The sequence below is a fragment of the Microcaecilia unicolor genome, chromosome 9 (assembly GCF_901765095.1).
Source record: "Microcaecilia unicolor chromosome 9, aMicUni1.1, whole genome shotgun sequence".
Classification (NCBI taxonomy): Eukaryota; Metazoa; Chordata; class Amphibia; order Gymnophiona; family Siphonopidae; genus Microcaecilia; species Microcaecilia unicolor.
The window spans coordinates 147538668-147558656 of record NC_044039.1 but is presented as its reverse complement, the minus strand read 5'-3'; the positions used below and the strand labels follow the sequence as shown (position 1 = coordinate 147558656).

General features: G+C 39.9%; 1 protein-coding gene across 1 annotated transcript in view; it reads right to left on the bottom strand.

The window, feature by feature from the left end:
- The window catches only part of LOC115478205 (eukaryotic translation initiation factor 2 subunit 3), a 62479-nt gene that overhangs the window by 12270 nt on the left and 30220 nt on the right, over positions 1-19989 (bottom strand). Inside the window, exons 7-9 of the mRNA XM_030215499.1 lie at positions 15630-15764; positions 12060-12154; positions 10978-11122 (exon numbers count right to left, since the gene is read on the bottom strand). Of these exons, the coding sequence (XP_030071359.1) occupies positions 10978-11122; positions 12060-12154; positions 15630-15764 (375 nt within the window). The remainder of the gene's footprint in view (positions 1-10977; positions 11123-12059; positions 12155-15629; positions 15765-19989) is intronic.

Here is a 19989-nt window from a genome sequence, read left to right as displayed (position 1 = left end):
CCTGTCGAGAAGTAAGTAGGCTGATGCTCATTAATCTGAGTATGGCCCTCAAGACTGATTCAGTATATAAACAACGTTCAAAACACAGACTGTGTTGTACGCTTTCACACCTGCTGGAGGAGTACCTTAATGGTTAGTGCAGTAAGCTGAAAACTAGAGGAACTGGATTCAATTCCCACTCCTTGTGACTCTGGGTAAGTCACCTAACCCTCCCATTGCCCCAGGTACAAAATAAAGTACCCATATATAATACGTAAACCACTTTGACTGTAACCACAGAAAGGTAGTGTATCAAATCCCATCCTCTTACCCTTTTCCTTCTTGCTGCCATGAAATTTCTGCAGCAAGCCTGAGAACATCTTTATTTTTGGTTCTGCCAGAATTTACCACCATTCAGGTTTGCAAGGATATTTTTTGTTAAGTAGTATGTTTACTGTGGAACTGTGTACTTGGAGATGTTTTTCAAAGCTGCTTCCATGGGATAAAAGCATTTTACCCGTGTAAAATTACACTACCCTCCATTAACATGGAGCCTTTCTACAATGTACATAATGCTTCAGTGTTTTCAGGAGCATGTTTGCATTGAGGCAGGAAAGCAATATGTGTAGAGTCCATTTTCAAATCATAATTCGTTATTGTCACTGAAAAATGTAGCCATGCAAAAAAGAGGCTGCAAACTTTGCTTGGAACACTGGGGCAAAGCCTGTGGGTAATGAGCACTCACAGTCTTTATCTCATTGCAAACAGTCTAAAATTGCCCCTATAACTATTATGTTATTTTAACTGCACCTGAAGATTTTCTTTAAACTATGGTGGCCTGATGATTGTTACCACCCATATTCACATACTTTGTATGTCCCCTTTTTACCATGAGTTCTTTGGTCCTATGAAGCCTGCCTAACATTTGCAGACTGTCAAAAACTTTGTACATCAGAACATTTAGTTCGTAATCCTGTTGGTAGAGAGAAAAAGGCCACGGCCCAAGTAACATCTAGCACAGTCCCAGTGAATTCCTAACGGGGTGATATGCTTAGATTTGATTTTGGGTAGTTTATTTATATTTGTATATCGCCTTTGTTAGATATAGTCCAAACCAAAGGAGTTAAAAAAACTAAACATTATAATCCAAAATATATCAAATCGTAATACAAATATGCAAATTCATAAACATAAAATATATTTCTAAACATGGCTCTGCAGTTCAGCTTGTCTGAAAGAGCAGTGAACTTGTGGAATGGCCGCTCGGTGGAGGTGAAGATGAAAACTGTATTTGAATTCAAGAAAGTTTGGGACAAATACAAAGGATCGCCGAGGAAGAGGAAGGGCAGACTGAATAAGCCATAAAGTCTTTACCTGCCTTCATTTTTCTACTTTTCTATTAGTAGATAATGACAGAAGACCAACATTTAAAACCCTAGTGCGACAAAACAGTGGTTTTTTTAAGCCAGTAAAACTGCGTATTTCTCTAGTTTGGCCAGCAGGTGGTGCATGTTTATGTTTAAAGCTGTTACAGAGAAATTACTGTTCCCTCTTTAGTTAAAGATGAGAGGTAACCTGTAGTGATGTGGTCCAAGGAGGTTAAATAGACAGGAGATGAAGTGACGTCAAAATGCTGAAACCAATTAGGTCAGTGAGTTTTCTCTTCCCCGCGCAGCCGTCACCCCCTTATACGCAAAACAAAGCAAGCAAACTTATGAGGTGCTGCATCTACACTGACGTTCTTTATTGTTGGTAGCATTTTTATTTAATCTCACTTATATTTTCAAACATGCCAGCTTGTGCAGCATACGGATGTACACAGAGGAAGCATAAAAACGGGATAACTTTTCATAGGTAGAGTAGTTATTTGTTATAAATCCTAATTAGTGGTCAGCTGGAGGGCCTGGTTACAGGGACACCCTAGCATGTGTTATATTTGTGCAGAGATTTTTTTTTTCTCCTGGTAATGGGCCACTAAAACAGACATCATGTTATGAGAATCAGGTGCTTAACATTCAGAGTTTCTATTTAATTATGACATTCATATCCCACATTTAACATGTATTAGGTTGAAACTGGGGAGCATTTGAAAGCTTTTTTTTTTTTTTTTTTTATCTGTGCCTAGACAGTTTGTGGGAACTTGCTCCTTCTGTTTTGAAGAATGTAGTGGTATATTATAAAAATGCACTTAATATTGTTTATTACTGGTTGATATACAGCAGAAGTTAACCAAGTCAACTTCATGCTTTCTAATATAGTTTTTAATACCATTTTTCTCAGTCATTACCCAAATACAATTATAATGTTAATTATACGACCGTGTCTGCTTCTTATGGTAGTTAGGATAAACAAGTGGTTCCCAAACCTGGTCCTGGGATTACCGGAGGCAGTCTTTGGCAGGATATTGACCATGAATATTCATGAGAGAGATTTGCATACAGTGGAGGCAGTGCATGCAAATCTCTCTCATGGATGTTCATTGTGGATATCCTGAACACTTGACTGCCTGGGGTGCCTCCAGGTCCAGGTTTGGGAACCGCTGGGCTAACACATTCATACAATAGTAGCCACTATCCACAATTTGGTAATTGTCACATGTTCTTTGTTTAGGTTTCCTTCACAGCCCTTTCTTTGACAACGTTGGATTTCTACTATTCGACATAAAGATTTTGTTCCTTCAAGTACTGCAGTTTTGTGCTCAAAGCACTTCAAGGAAGAGGACTTTGACAGAAGCAGCTTGGTGGTAGTTTGGTTGCGTGAAGGTGCGGTGCTGAGCATATTTGATGCTTTTCCATTTTATATTCAAAAAGTCCAAGAGACCCGAAAACCTCCAAACCAAATCCTGATAACAAAATACACTTGCCACTTCATGAACCTGCCACTTCAGAGACAGTTCTGTTAAATAATCTAGATACATCTCGATCATCTAATACACCATCCATACCAAATCCTGATAACGAAATATACTTGCTACTTCCTGAACTTGTCTCTACAGAGACAGTTCTGTTAAATAATAACCCAGATACACCACAAAAGCAAGTACTAAAATGGAAACTTGAACATGCACAAACGCAACTTTCTTCAGCACGTAAGAAAATTAAATTACTGCTACAGGCTAAACACCGGTCACAAAAGAAAGCAGCTCACTTCAGTACAGTCATATCTGACCTTTAGAAGCATGATATGCTCTCCAGTGATAGTCTGAACATCCTCAAAAACTGTGGTGGTGGCATTGGAAATGTGCTTGTTTTGAAATAGTGCAGTCTGTGTTAACAAGCTTCTCAAACAGATCTTCTCTGTTTTGTCAGGTCATATGTATCAATACGATCCAGTAGAAAATCGTGTGCTTTTGTTAATTAAAGCTGTGTCAGAAAAATATTTTCAAGTGCGATTTTATTATGCCGGCAAACAATACACTGCCAAAATAGAAAATAGCAAGCAGCACAGTATTAGTCGCCAAGTTCATACAAAGTTGATTATTTTCAGTGTAAAATAAATCTGTTGCTTCCTGCTATGTGAATATTCCATCACTGTTTAATTATTGCTACCAAGTATTACATATTTAGGCATATGCCTTAAACATGATTGTTTACATTTGTTTATCTAGACCTTACATGCACATGGTATTGCTTATTAAACCCGAAGGCAAAACCAAAGTGTGGGTAAACAATTTGGTATAAACTGTGTTGTTTATGACTTTATTTGTTATGAAATGCTTTGAGTCCTACTGATCTGTACATCTGTTGTGTTATTTTGGCGGGTGGAAACAGTCAGGTGGACTTATAGGGAGGGAGGGGAAGGGTTCTTGGGGTATGTTCTCTGTAAAAGTTTTTATTGTGCCATGTTGGATGGTTTACTGTTTTTACTTGTTCTGTACGAAGCTTATCAACCAACATGTTTTGCTTTTATTAAAGATGATTAAAACATAAAAAATAAGCTTTGGATGTTACTGAATTCTATTATTCTGTCTCACTGTATTTCCAGTTTTGGCACAGTATGAGTCATCACAAGAACAAAACATAAGAAAACCAATGGGCTGCATTAGGGGCTTATAGCCCATTTAGTTATGTTTCCACAAATGAGAGATCCGTTTGACAGAAAATATTTTTATTATTTTGACTTATAAACCACTTGTCCCTGAAACATGCTCAAATAGAATAATCCATTTGTGTATCTAAAAGATAAAGCTCTACACATAGTAGATGACAGCAGAAAAAGACCTTTACAGTCCATCCAGTCTGCCCAACAAGATAAACTCATATGTGCTACTTTTTGTGTATACCTTACCTTGATTTGTATCTGTCATTTTTAGGGCACAGACCGTATAAGTCTGCCCAGCACTATCCCTGCCTCCCAACCACCGGCTCTGGCACAGACCGTATAAGTCTGCCCAGCACTATCCCCGCCTCCCAACCACCAGCCCCGCCTCCCACCACAGATGAAGATGTAATTACATGTGCCCCAATGAAAGGAGAGTTTAATTCTTCTTCCATTTAATTTCAATATATTTCATCATCTTTATATTTTGTTCCAAAAGTTCACAAATCCATGGTGGACCCCCCGGGACGCCCGATAGTATGTACCAGAGATTCTGTACTAGAACCTCTTTCAAAATTAGTTGATAAGTATCTTCAACCTTGGGTTAGTACAGCGGCCTCATATGTCCGTGACTCTACAGATTTTATTCATACTTTGGATCAGATTAAAGATCAAGGGCTAGTTAGGGATACTACCTTTTTGGTGGGCCTTGACGTAGTAGCCCTGTACACAAATTTACCCCAAGATGGAGTTGTTGAAGTAGCTGGTGCCTATCTGGAACGGTGTGACATCCCTAATGAAAAGAGATTAGCTTTTCGCCAGCTTCTCTTTTGGGTCATTGGGTTTAATTATTTTCAATTTGAAAAGATGTTTTATCGCCAAAAGAGAGGTATAGCTATGGGCGCTACTGTTGCTCCCTCATTAGCTTGCCTATATATGACAAGATTTGAAGAGCAATACGTCTATCCTTCCCCATGGCACGAACATATCGTGCTATGGCGTCGGTATATAGACGATGTAATATTGTTCTGGAAAGGCTCGGAAGAAGAATTGGGTAAATTTATAAAATATCTGAATAGGGCCGATCCATGTGTTCAATTTACGGCGCGAATTTCCAGGGAGGTCATGGAATTTTTGGACATTAAAATTAGTAAAACGAATTATGATGACTTATCGACTTCCATTTATAGGAAAAGTACTGATAGAAATACCCTGTTACATTATTCAAGTTTCCATCATACAGCGTTAAGAAAAGGGGTCCCTGTTGGACAATATTTGAGATTACGTAGGTTATGTTCTTCTTTAGAAGAATTTAAAAATCAGGCTTATAATATGACAGAGAGATTTCTCCAACGAGGGTACCCACTATCAGTACTTAAACGGGCTTACAAACGGGCCCGATATGCCCAGAGGGATTGGCTTTTTATCCCAAAACAGAAATCAAAGGTTAAACCAATTGCTTGTGTTCTTCCGTTTTCCCGCAGGGCTCCAATGATCGGACAAATAATTCATAAGTTTTGGCACATTTTAAGTATTCATCCAGTGTTCAAAGAACACCCAAAAATGGCATATAGTCGTAAATTAAATTTAGGTGAGTTGGTGAAACGTCCTCGCAGGAACAAATCTGGGGGACATCATTCCCCATGTAACAACTGTGTGTATTGTAAATACGCGATGTCCACGAATGTTTTAGATATACCAGGTTTTCAAAATAAATATTTTTATCTTCGATCTGTTACGAATTGCAATAGTGAACGGGTAGTTTACTGTATAATTTGCCCGTGTAAAAAATATTATATTGGACACACAAAAAGGAAATTGAAGATCAGATTAGCGGAACATATCAGCAATATCAGGAATATGAGGGATGATGCCCCTTTGGTTGTTCATTGGAAGGAACACAAACATACTATAGAAGATATAAAGTGCATAGCATTGCTACAGGTTCCCGTGGAGAATCGGGGTGGCAATGTGAGTGAAATCTTATTTAACATTGAACAACGCTTTATTTATCAGTGGAAAACTGTTATCCCTCTGGGATTAAATTTAGAGGTGGAATGGATTTGAACTAGTCGGTAGTTAGGAGGCGGGGCTGGATGTGGTATATATATGCGACATCCAGACTCCGCTCAAGAGCTGAATGTCGTCATTTCCTGTTGGCCCAGACCGGGAAATTAGCCCGCTGGGTAAGTTGCCAATTACTTGTTTTTGATATTAATAGATGAATGATGGTTGTTATATATATATTTTTTTGATAAGGATTGTAGAGGAGTGTGTGGTGTTATGTTATATAGGTTTATATGTGTTCGTCTAGGGTGTTGACTGTGGTTCTCCTGATGAAGCTGAGAGCGAAATGCGAACTCGCATTGAGAACCGAAGAAGGAAATGTGATTTGAATGAGAGAACAAGGTGGAATAAAGATGAGCCATAGGTGCTTCTAGCACTGGAAGCTTCTATACTGGATGGATTGAAAAGACAAAAGACAAAAGATTAAAGAGTACTTTGAAAGGGGTCTTCCCATACAAAGCTCTTGGTATATATATATTTCACCTGGCATCTATATACCTCAAAGATAGAGTGGACAATATAAGTATGATATGGATTATGGACTACGAATAATCATCAAGGCTATATTGATATATTTAGAATATCTTAGCAGAGGATGTATGTATATGCTTAATTAAATAAGAAGCTCCAGTAACGTTATAAGCACTGGTGGGGGATATGTGTTGCATGTTACACGGGTTTTGTGTTTATATGTGTAAAACTATTTTTTATCAAAAGGTTTATACAGTTTGAATTAAAAGTATTAATAAATTAACAGAGAGTACAGTGATATTTGGTTTAATAATAGTACTTTGTGTTTACAAATAGAATTTTCCCTATTGGATGTTATTAATCATCTTTATAACACCATGCTTTCCCAAGGCAGATTACAACAACATTTAAGATGAACCCATCAGGAAACAGAATATCCTCAACTGTAATTTGGCCATCTGTATTGTATACAGTGTATTTATTTAGTTTTTAGTGTAGAAAAATGCAAACAGAGTTTAAAATTGCTGTTTCTACCAGCTATAATAATTTTTAAGCTGTTTTAGTGATATTCAGTTATTTCATGATATTTATATCTACATATGGGAAGAAAAAAAAAAAAAAGAAAAACACAAAGCTTTTGTCCTCCATCTTTGAAGGCACTGCCTATCCAAATGAAACAGCTTTAGACTTGTTACAGATGGACCAACAATAAAACAAAGACAATGTGGATGCAGCAGCTCATAGGTTTGCTTGCTTTGAGTAAATGGGGATGACGGATGCGCTGGGAAGGGGACATTCAGACTGTCCTAACTGGCTTCCTTGCTTACAATGGACTAGATAAACAGAAGTGGAAGTGAGCCTATTAAACCTCTTTGATGTGGTCAGCTACTTTCAAAACTTGTTATGGGCTCTGGATAGAGCCGTTTGGTTTTTCAAATCAGTCAAATCTCGTTTGTCCTGTTTGTCTGTCCTAATTAGATTGTAAGCTCTGTCAAGCAGGGACTGTCTCTTCATGTTCAAGTGTACAGCACTGCGTACGTCTAGTAGCGCTTTAGAAATGATTAGTAGTAGTACTTTGTATATATAACATTCTTTTATTTTTGATCTAGTAGGGCAATGAGCTAGCTTGTGTCTTGGTTTTCTGTCCATAGACAGGCATGCTTAGCCCTAGTAATGGGCCATAAACTTTAACAAGTGTCTGTCTGTCTGCTTCAAAGAGACTCTGAATTAACAAAGAGCCATTTTCAGTGAAGGACCAGTATGAGTGATAGGTAAAGAGGTTACAAACGGCAAATGATGAATATTTGAGAAAAATACCAAAGAAACAGAATCATGTGAAGGTGACCTTAGAGGTCAGAGTTGAAGAATACCAGATAAGAGAAAATAGAGAGAGATTTTATTTTCCTTATAGTGAAATTTGTACTGATATAAATAGTAATTCAATTGTCTGTAGTACTGGGATAAAATAATTTTTATTGTAACCATTTACTCTAATAATTTTTAGAATTATTATAAAAGAAAAAAAAACTGAACTCGAAAGTGTTTTTCCTTTGCCAGAAGGGCTTGCTTTTTTTTTAGTCTCTTCTGGTCAGCTTCCTTTTAGAGGCAAGAAGGGAGTGCCCTATATATAACTCTGATTGGCCCAGGAGCTCAAATTCATCTAGGATGTGCTGGCTTTTGCCCCAGTTTTAGCCATGGAGAAGAGAGAAAGATCACTTTGCTGAGACCCTGTGACCAGTTATATTTGATAACCTGTGAGCAGCTATATGTCCTTCCCAGGCACTATTTAGATAATTGATCTATATTTCAGTTACTTGTTATATGGTAAGCTGATTGCACCTTTTCTGTTCATTGTTCTAATTTTTCATGACAAACACTTAGTTTATTGCCTCTGCTTGTCTGGATGGAGTAAGAATCCTGGTGGTTTATGTGTTGGGTCTATGGGTGCTTTCTAGGAACCGTGGGACCATGGGATTGTGGGCCCAGTAACCTAGAAATCACTGGGGATAATTCGAGAGCAGGAGACCCGCCCAGATGCAGTTGAGACCCAGTCAGTGGGAGGAGGATGCTAGTGTAGAGCACAAATAGCATATGCAGGCGGACCTGAGCTGTGCTAGGGACAGACCCTCTAAGTGGCCGCAAGGTAGCCCCAGGCGAGTGTCTAGGCATTCTGTGACACCTAGCAACTTCAACAAATGCATTCCAACTAAAACTCAATACAGAAAAAAAACACACTGTCTCATCATCTCATCCAAATACAATACATACAATCCCACAAACATTAACACCCCAGGATACACCCTCCCTGTCCCAGACAGCCTGAAAATTCTTGGAGTAACAATCGACCGTAACCTATCACTAGAGACCCAAGCGAAATCCACCATAAAGAAAATGTTTTTCTCAATGTGGAAACTCAAATGCGTAAAACCATTCTTCCCAAGGGAAATATTTCGTAACCTGGTACAGTCCATGGTATTAAGCCATGCAGATTTCTGTAATGGAATCTATGCGGGATGCAAGGATCAAATCATAAAGAAACTTCAGAGCACCCAAAATACAGCAGCCAGGCTTATATCTGGCAAAACACGTTTTGACAGAGCCAAACCACTTAGAGAAAAATTGCACTGGCTACCAATCAAAGAACACATCACTTTCAGAATCTGCACTACTGTTTGCAAAAGTTACGGCGAGGCACCGGGATACATGACAGACGTCACTGACCTGTCAACCAGAAACACTACAAAATCTGCACGATCAAATCTAAATCTCCACTACCCAAGCAGCAAAGGACTCAAATACAAATCCACCTATGCAACCAGCTTTTCCTACCTAAGCGCACAACTATGGAACACATTGTCAAAAGTAGTAAAAACTATGCTCTACCACCTAAATTTTCGGAAAGCACTAAAGACAGACCTGTTCATAAGAGCATACCCCACTGACCCAACAAAAATACCGGTCACTTGCGACACAACATAACCAAAGACTGCAACAGACATTACCTGACTCTTGGTTCCCCCTTTCCCTCTCTAAGCTCCCCCCAACTGTTTCCTACCATACATATACCTCATTATACCACATTATCACTTTGTATTCATTCATACTATGGATTTGTTCAAACTGTAATCGGCTAACACCGTTAACAGTTATATGTAAGCCACATTGAGCCTGCAAAAGGTGGGAAAATGTGGGATACAAATGTAACAAATAATAATAATAAATGGTGCTGGCAGTGATCTGTATTCTTGAATAGCCAATCATTTAAGAAAATAAACACAAGAACCTCCTCTGTCTACGCAGGAAAGCCATGTTAATACATTTCATGAATTCCCATGGTGCCAATGCCAGGTCAAGTGGGGTTTTCTTATTATAAATTGGAGATACTTCTTAAGATACAGGAACATATCCTATTAAACAAAGGAGCCTGGCTATCTGGAGAAATCATATCACTGTTCGTTCAAGTCTCATAGGCTGAGGATGGGATAGTATCCTCCGGTTTTACTATAAGAAGTAAAATTTCTGCTTTCTTTCTCTAAACATGTTAGTTTTGTGTTTACTGTGCTAGCAATGAACCTTACTTCTAAGCCAAGGTACACGGAGTATGATCTTTCCTGTGATGTGACTGTTTGACCATTTTGGTCTGCAAGAGGGAGAAAAGTGCTACTCTTAGTAATAAAGGACTCCTTTGGTGGCACTTCAAACAGATATAATCCAGTACGTCCCAATCCATGTGACTGCAACCCCATTTTAAATAGGGAAAGACAAGCACTCAACCCCCAACCCTACCTCATTACCTATGCCACCAATGCACATTCATGTGTAGCATTGACTAGGATGCTGTTGTAATCCCCTGCCTCCCATGAGTCTGCGCAGGCCTAGTTATAGCATCTCAGCATGGGCCAATGACTTTTTCCATCATAAGTGCGATCCTAAATATGTACTTTGCGGCCAGGCTCCAAGATCCAAGCCTGGTCGCAGCTGTTCAACCACAGTGGCAGCACAAAGTAGCCAAGGACACGAAGGGGCAATAGTGGTCTATGTGCTATATGAAAATGTGTGTGGCCATAACAAAAAATTGTGTCTACACAGTTTAGAGGAAAACACTGGACTAGATCCGGATCTAATACTTTTGGAAGCCTACTGACCCTTAGAGCCCAACATGTGTTTTAGGAAAAAAAAAATGCATGGTTCTTGCTTACTAACATCTCAATTTTTACTCTCCATTTCAACCTAAGCCGTGTTCTTTATAAACAGAATGATGGTACTGAAAATGATAGCGCCAATTCAAATATGACTGGTGTTTCTTCTAAAATGATATCTCTTAAGTCCATGATTGTGCTCAACATAAAACTGCATGAACTACTACACAAACCTCAAACTGGAGATAAATGTTATTTACTCTGAACTAAGAATTTCTCTTACCAATAAGGCCGCCAGGAGCAGCATATTGTAGGTCATTGTGTTCTGCAAAAAGCGATACGATTTTGGAAAAGATTGGTTTGCACATAAGTTTTCCTTCACTATCCTTGGAGACGATACCAGGCCTGACTTCTATTTCTTGGCCCACCTATGAAAAACACATCATTAGCAGAGCATTCCCATTTGCAGTCAAAGAGTTTGAAGCTGCATGTATACGGGAAGCAAATTATTCCCACTCCAGATTATTTTGTTTTAATTTTCTTCATCTTTTTGGTGTTGTAGTGTCTTTCTGCTCCTTTGAGCTTCTAGTTCAGTTAGAACTTGTCTCTATTGAGCTTGAAGCACCATAAGGCCCTCACCTGCCATTACTCAGTGTTCTCCCCCCATCCTTATAATCCTCACTTGCCTCTCATCTGACTCAATTGCAGCAGCAGTATGTAGAATCTGACTACAAGACATCACTGCTATTTAAGATGACATCTGCTTCTTCACTTACCTGTGGCTGTAAACAGTACCTTGGTAGCCTCCCCAAATCGAGGTAGATCAAGGAGCAGAGGCAAAATTAGAGAACTGAGCCAACAGATTGGCCCCTCCTTTTTATTTTTAAGCATATGAAATATCTGACTAATGCAGGTCAAATCAGGAACTTCCTGAATGCACTTAAAATGCTGGTTCAGTACATATACATAGCTCACATAATCATACTAACATTTCAGCTGCATTAGTTCTCTTTCCACAAAGAATTACTAAAATTTTAAAAATGGCAGAAACGTCAATAAGCAAATTAACCATGCCAAAAAGCACGTGCACAGTAAATTATTCATGAAAATGAAACAACAAATGTGACAGCTGTACATGAAATCAATATACTCTCAATTACTCCCCCCCTTTTTTTGTTTGTTTTAATTAAGCAAACATGAAAACAATGTCACAATTTACCATACAGGCATGTAATAGACAAGTCACATCACCAGATTTTGAAAAGCATATATAAATATGACTCAAATACAGTTTTTGGGTGGGATTCATGCCATTTATAGTTTACCCTTATCATATTTTCACTGAAAGGGAAGAAGATTATGTACCTTTAATACTCCTTTTAGAATACTGCCACCAGCTACACCTCCCTTAAGGTCATCAACTTCGCATCCAGGTTTGTTCACATCAAATGATCTAATAACTGGAAGGATAAAGAAAAGCCATTAGGCAAGAGACAACAACCTTGATTTCATACTACTGTACAGCAGTACTGCTCAGTTTAACTCACCAAGTCAAATCTTGGGCAGATTTACAAGTGATTTTAAAATAACATGCTTAAAATTTAAGATAAGACAATATTATAATGCCTCTGTATCCCGGCAAGCTGCGACAACACCTAAAGTATTGAAGTCTCCCCCTAGTAGTACACATCCAGAAGCACATGTACAGCCAGCCAAAAAGAACGCCGATGGTCGCTGGGAGTGTATAAGTTAACTAATGTAATAACCCTTGTAAGTTTCCAAAGACCACTATTACCTGCCCGTCCATGGCTTTTACTGTCTCCACAAGTATAAAGGGAAGTCTTAAGTATAGAAGTGCCCCCCCCCCCTTTTTGTTTGCCTTCTGTGCTGGTATTTATTTATTGCATTTGTATCCCACATTTTCCCACCTCTTTGCAGGCTCAATGTGCCTTACAGTACAACATGGATGTTGAAAATATATTAGAAAATATACATTTAGATCTTAAGCAGCATGGTAATGATAAAACATAATAGTAGCATAACAAGCAGATAGTGTAAGACATTTAGTGTTACAGAAGAATCTTGGACAACATAATGACACACAATGTGAGCATATTGCTTGTGAATAAACAATTTTGCTGCTGTTTCAGTAAGATGAGTTTAGTAAGATGAGTTTCCTGTAGAAAAATATGACATCTAAAAGTAATCTGTGCAGCTCTTTAAAGAAACTCCTTTTCCAGGGTGAATTCAGTCCCTTAATAGTCAGGGTACCCACCCTAAAATTTGTGCTACCCATTGCACTGAATGACCAGTGACTTATAACCAGTACAGCTCTTTCCATCTTTTCAGCATACATCCCCCCTTCCTCCCCCCATAACCAGCCACATCATATTGTGACCGAATCAAAGTTGAGGTAATGCCCGTCAGTGCCTCCAGCAGATTCACTGAACACAAGCTTACTTGTCCCCCTCAAACATTTAATATAAAATAGACCACATATCTATGTATCATCCATATCTATGTAACATCCAGAAAGATACCCCACACAAGTCCTGTGAACACAGAATATAGCTTAACACTACTTAAACATTTGGAACACTACCACCTTCCAACAGATGGGAAGTTATATAATACCCTCAAGCATAAGTGTCGATAGCTCCTGTGGAAAGAAAAACTGCTTCCATTCCCTTTTGATAAGTCTTATGTCTTAAGTCTCTGAAAGTAAGCATGTCCCCCAAGTGATGATAACCACAGATGATTACTCAAAGACTACAAGAAAAAAAAAAAAACAAAACCCCTCAAGTATCCCCTCTAGTAGAGGAATAATCTTCCAACGTGAGAATCAGAGAGAACAGACAGCTTCCTGCATTTGACCACTTGCCGCCACTTAGAAGATGGGGGTGGTAGATTGCTTTTTGCACCTTTCACACAAACTTTCTCCAGGATATTATCAACATTGAGTACCACCAACAGCTGCCACGCCTCATCCACCATTTATACCTTATGGGTAGCTCTCCTCAATAACAAGCCTGAAGGATATACTCATTTGTATCTAACTTGCTCAATTTGAAGAAATAAAGTCACTCTCCTAAATTCTTTTCTCTCCTGGAGAGTAATTCGAGACATAGGATAAATTTCAATATTTATGTTTTTCAAGAGATTGACTTTTCCTTTCTAGCCACCTCGAGAATGAATTCCATTATGGAAGAATCATGTATACACGCAGTTGTCCTTGCGAGGGCTCTATCAATTTTGATCTTAATACTAGCAGTCTCCAACACAGTATCTTGCTTTAATAGCATTTACGCTATTTCTTGTACCACATATGAACAGTCCATGAAGGCTTCTTCCTCCGGGTTCCCCTAAATGCACAACATAAGAATAGCCATACTAGGTCAGACCAATGGTCCATCTAGCCCAGTATCTACCTTGTCCCACAACTCAACTCTTTTTCTGATGTACCCATACCTACTTTTAGCTCCATTATTTGCGCATCACAGGAATACATATTTTTCCACCTCTTCCTGGCTAGCCACCAATCCGAACAAGTCCTTCATAATATCCTCCACCGCATCCTTAATGTCCTGGCGAACCTGCTGGAATTCTCTCAAATTTTTTCAAACATCCATTGCAAAACCTGTAACGTTCCAGTAGGGATCCCCTGTTTATCAGCATCCATGGTGCAGTCCAATTCATCAGTGTCAGCGCCATCTTGTCTCCATGCTCTCACCTCGTGTTAAACTCGTTCAGCAGACAGAAAAGCACTATTCAGACCAGGAAGTTTGCAGCTTCCAGCTACTAGCCCAGCACTACCAATATCATTGAGAGGGACAAGCAAAAAGATTGTTTAGTGCTGCGACCAAGCAGAGCCCTGGCTCTAAGCAGCCATTGGCAGCGCTGATGTCACTTCCTCCCTGAGTTAGTCACTTTTAAAGCAGGTCTAATTCACAATGGGGTTTTTTCTGGCACAAGGAAATTGTTTTGCTGCCCTTTATGACAAAAAAAAAAAAAAAAAAAAAAATGTACATCACGTAACAACGGCCATCTTTTAAAACATCTTTCATTTGGTGAATATCAAACTTTTTTTATGTTTGTTTGATTATATGGTTTAAACATTTTTCACGTTAGAAACACATCCATCTGCCCCTTGTGCCACTTTCTGCATTCTTTTCTTTTGAAAATGGGCCCCTAAATGGGTATTAACCACATACTTCTCTTGAAACAGTTTGCTTCTTGTATGTTCTAGAACAAAAGGGTAAACTGAGAAGCAAAGTCAGGAACTATTTTCATGGAAAGGAAGGCAGACGTGTGGAATGCACTCCCAGGATAGGCAGTGGCAGCAAGTGATAAGCAGACATGTTATCACCTGTTCTTAAAGGAGGAGAGAGCAGAAAACACCTAGCAGCATATGTTTAAACATTCATGGTGCAGTACAAGTACTGGCACCAGAATATACAGCCAAATGTTAATATGGGCAGGTTTGTCTGACAGACTGCAAGTTCCGTAAGAAACAGATGTCCTATTGGAAATGCAGGTGCTCGTGTAGCCAGGTCTTCCTGGCAGGCTACGCAGAGAACCTGGAAAGCTGAACATTTAACCACTGGCCATATTAGAAGTGTTGACTATTTAAATTATTACAGAGCTTTGTGGTTAGGCATGGGAAAGTTATCTCTAGAATCAACCCAGGCAGAACTCTTATGTTTTTCTACACAAGATGATGGAATACAAAAGAGGAAGAGAAAAGACTGTTCTGGGTAAGAAGAAATCTTCCAGGTGAACACTCTATGGTTGGTGTTTGGGATGCATCTGTAGCAATGTGGACAAGATAACTGGGCACGGATAGGCCAGAGAGAACAGTAACATACAATATGATTGGCCTTTAAAAATAAAACCAACACACACATGTATTTAAAGCAAGAATTGCTTTATACATACCAATAAGCCTTGGTTCTGAGGTGAAGTCTCTGAGAGGCACTGGAATTTTCTTTACTATGTATTCACAGACGACCTCAATATTGTATTTCAGTTGGGCAGAGATGGGAATAATTGGAGCTCCTTCAGCAACTGTACCTGTTTAAACAAAGAAAAATGAGTTTGTTGATTTTACTCAGGAGACAAATTATAGTTAACATTCTAAAATTATAGTTAACATCTCTATACTTGACTGCTTAATTTACTCTGTCACTTATGAACTTTAATGCAATACCACTTTGTATTTCTCATTCCGGAAATGGCGATCACCATTATGGAATAATGTAAGCCACATTGAGCCTGCAAATAGGTGGGAAAATGTGGGATACAAATGCAACAAATAAATAAAAAGCACAAGCATTAATACTTTAGGGACAGTCAACAAAAGAACACTTAATGCTTCTATTTCTTGTGGCCAAGCAAAGCACACAATTCAAAACAAGACTAGAGTATATTATGGTGCGCACAGATTTAAAATACCCTAAACACAGGAAACTACACACACTAACAACCCTGCATAAAAAAAAAAGCCATATGCAAAGTTGGCTATGTTTACTGAGGGCTTCTTTTACAAAGCCACGCTAGCAATTCCCGTGCAGCAAATGAGAGGAAACCCACAGGAATTAATGGGCTTCCTCTCATTTGCCACACCGAGAATTGGCAGTGCGGCTTTGTAAAACAGGCCCTTAATGACTAAAGTTACTGCATCGCACAGGAATTGGCACCTATGATTTAAAAAAAGTTCATGAGCTATATGGCATATGGAGAGAACTCCTAATTAAGTGACTGGGACAACTTTCTTAGTTAGTCTGCCTTTAATATAGCTAATCACCGATCAATATCACACTTATATATACTTTTTTCTTAGGTGGGGAGGGGGGATTAGGGATGGGATTGGGTATAGGTTATAAGGGAAAAAATTAGGTTCTTAGCTTGGTAATTTTCTTTCCTTTAGTCATAGCAGATGAATCCATTACGAATGGGTTGTGTCCATCAACCAGCAGGGGGAGATAGAGAGTACTGAAAAACCATAGTGCCTTATGGCCAGCTAGCTCCATCCGCCTCTTCAGTATTTGAAGCTTCCAAAGCAGTGTTCACTGCAAAGTAGCATAACATGAACTTTCCTCACAGTGGATGAACGCCCCAGAACAGGAGCAATAACACAAAGGAGGGACGAACTCAACCTCCTATTACAGAACAGAAATCCTGAAGACTGTTTTCCAACTTCTCCCAATGAGGGAACATATCTACAGGAAAAAACTGAACATAAAACAACAATCACACAATGAATCACTGAGGGAGGGCTCATGGATTCATCTGCTATGACTAAAGGAAAGAAAATTACAAAAGGTAAGAACCTAATTTTCCCTTCCTTGGCATCAAGCAGATGAATCCATTATGAATGGGATGTATCAAAGCAATCTCTAGATAAGGTGGGAACAAGCCACACCACGCGCCAGCACTTGTGCTCCATAATGTGCGTCTCTTCTGGCAGCCACATCCAGCCTGTAATATCGGGCAAAAGAGAGCTGAGAAGCCCATGTCGCTGCACTGCAAATCTCTTGAAGAGAGAGTGCTCCAGTTTCAGCCCAAGAAGAGGAAATCACTCTTGTGGAATGTGCCTTGAAGGCTTCAGGCGGAGGCTGGCCAGACAGCAGATAGGCTGAAAAAAAATAGCTTCCTTGAGCCAACGGGCTATAGTGGCTTTAGACACTGGAGACCCTCTGCGCGGACCTGATAACAGGACAAAAAGATGAACAGAGGATTTCGGACTAACCACAGTACTGAAACAGTACTAGTTACTCTCATGAATAAATTCAAACAAATGATTGCAACTGGCAAGAACATACTACTTCTACAATTTGACATGTCTAGTGCCTTCGACATGGTTGATCATGGAATACTACTACATATCCGAGTACTTCGGAATTGGAGGCAACGTTCTCAACTGGTTCAAGGGGTTCCTAACCACACGATCATACCAAGTGACATCCAATTCGACTACATCAGCCACATGGATACCTGAATGCGGAGTTCCACAGGGATCCCCCCTCTCACCGACCTTATTCAACTTAATGATGATACCCTTGGCCAAACTACTATCAAACCAAAACCTCAACCCATACATGTACGCAGACAACGTTAACGATCTACATCCCATTTAAACAAGATTTAAAGGAAATTTCCAATGACATCAACCAAAGCCTACATATCATGCACTCGTGGGCCGATGCATTTCAGCTGAAACTCAATGCAGAAAAAACCCAATGCCTAATACTCACCTCCCAACATAACACGAACAAATTCACCACCATTAACACACCAAAAATGAATCTTCCAATCTCGGATACCCTAAAAATTCTTGGAGTTACCATTGACCGACACCTAACACTTGAGAGTCACACGAAAAACACAACCAAGAAAATGTTCCACTCAATGTGGAAATTAAAAAGAGTAAGACCTTTCTTCCCAAGGACAGTCTTCCGCAACCTGGTACAATCAATGGTACTCAGAGGCATATTTTCACAGCACTTAGCCTTCCAAAGTTCCATAGGTTTCTATGGAACTTTGGAAGGCTAAGTGCTTTGAAAATATGCCTCTCAGTCATTTAGACTACTGCAACGCACTCTACGCTGGCTGCAAAGAGCAAATAATCAAGAAACTTCAGACAGCTCAGAACACTGCAGCTAGACTCATATTCGGTAAAACAAAATATGAAAGTGCTAAACCCCTATGAGAAAAGCTACACTGGCTCCCACTTAAAGAACGCATTACGTTCAAAATATATGTACCCTAGTTCACAAAATCACACACAGAGATGCCCCAGCCTACACGTCAGACCTGATAGACTTACCACCCAGGAATGCTAAATAATCAGCCCGCACATTCCTTAATCTTCACTTCCCCAACTGTAAAGGTCTATAATACAAACTAACGCATGCGTCAACCTTTTCCTACCTGAGTACACAATTCTGGAACGCACTGCCGCGCAACTTAAAAACGATCTATGAATTAACTAACTTCCACAAACTACTAAAGACCCATCTCTTTAACAAGGCATACCACAAAGATCAAGAAATGTAAACTCCACACAGATAACCAGAATTGTCTTATAACATTTGCTTGTTACACTATAATCATGTTTTATCATTATCATGTTACCCAAGATCCTTCTGTAATACTAAATGTTTATTTTCTCATATATTTCCACTATTCATGATATATTGTAAGCCACATTGAGCCTGCGAAGAGGTGGGAAAATGTGGGATACAAATGCAATAAATAAATAAAAGCATTTGACATGCGCAGATACTGCAACAGAGCCCTTCGCACATCTAGGAGGTGCAATTGCCCAAAGGCTTCTGGAAACTCCTCTCTGGAAAAGGAAGGCAGGAAAATAGGCTGGTTTAGGTGAAACGTTGAAACCACCTTAGGCAGGAAGGAAGGCACCATACGTACCATAACTCCGCACTCTGAAAATTGCAGAAAAGGGTCTCAACAGGACAGCGCCTGGAGCTCAGACATCCGTCTCGCCAAAGTAATGGCCACCAAAAAGACCGTCTTTAGGGTCACATCCTTCTCTGAAGCTCGCCTTAGTGGCTCAAAAGGCGAACACTGAAGGGCCTTTAAAACTAACCCCAGGTTCCAGGCCGGACACGGAGCCCGCAGCCGAAGCACCCCGCTAAGAAACTGTGCCACATCCGGATAAGCAGCCAGGGTGAGGCCAGCGACCTTCCCTTGAAAACATGCTAAGGCTGCCACTTGAACATGCAGGGAATTATAGGCAAGACCTTTGTAAACCATCCTGCAAAAAGTCAAGTATCGGTGAGACAGAAGCCCGCATAGGTGTAATTGCTTTAGCAGCACACCAAGCCTCAAATTGGCGCCAAATCCTGGCATAAGCCACGGAAGTGAAATGCTTGCGGGCCTGAAGGAGAGTGGAAATGACTTTACTGGAATAACCCTTGTCTCTCAATTGCACCCTCTCAATAGCCATGCCATAAGACCAAAGCGGCAGGCGTCCTCCATGGTCACCTGTCCCTGTGCCAACAGATTCGGTACCAGAAGCAAAGTAAGGGGAGCCTCTACCAGCATCCGCTGGAGGTCCGCATACCACGGCCTCCTGGGCCAATCCGGGGCAATGAGAACCACTTCTCCTTGATGTAGCCGAATCTGCAGGAGTACTCGCCCTATCAAAGCATCCAACCCTGCCGAGCGAGGATCTCTCCATCTGCTGTAAAAGCACAGGACTTTGGCATTTGCACTTGAGGCCATAAGATCCGCTACAGGCGTCCCCCACTTGGCACAGATCTGAAGAAACACT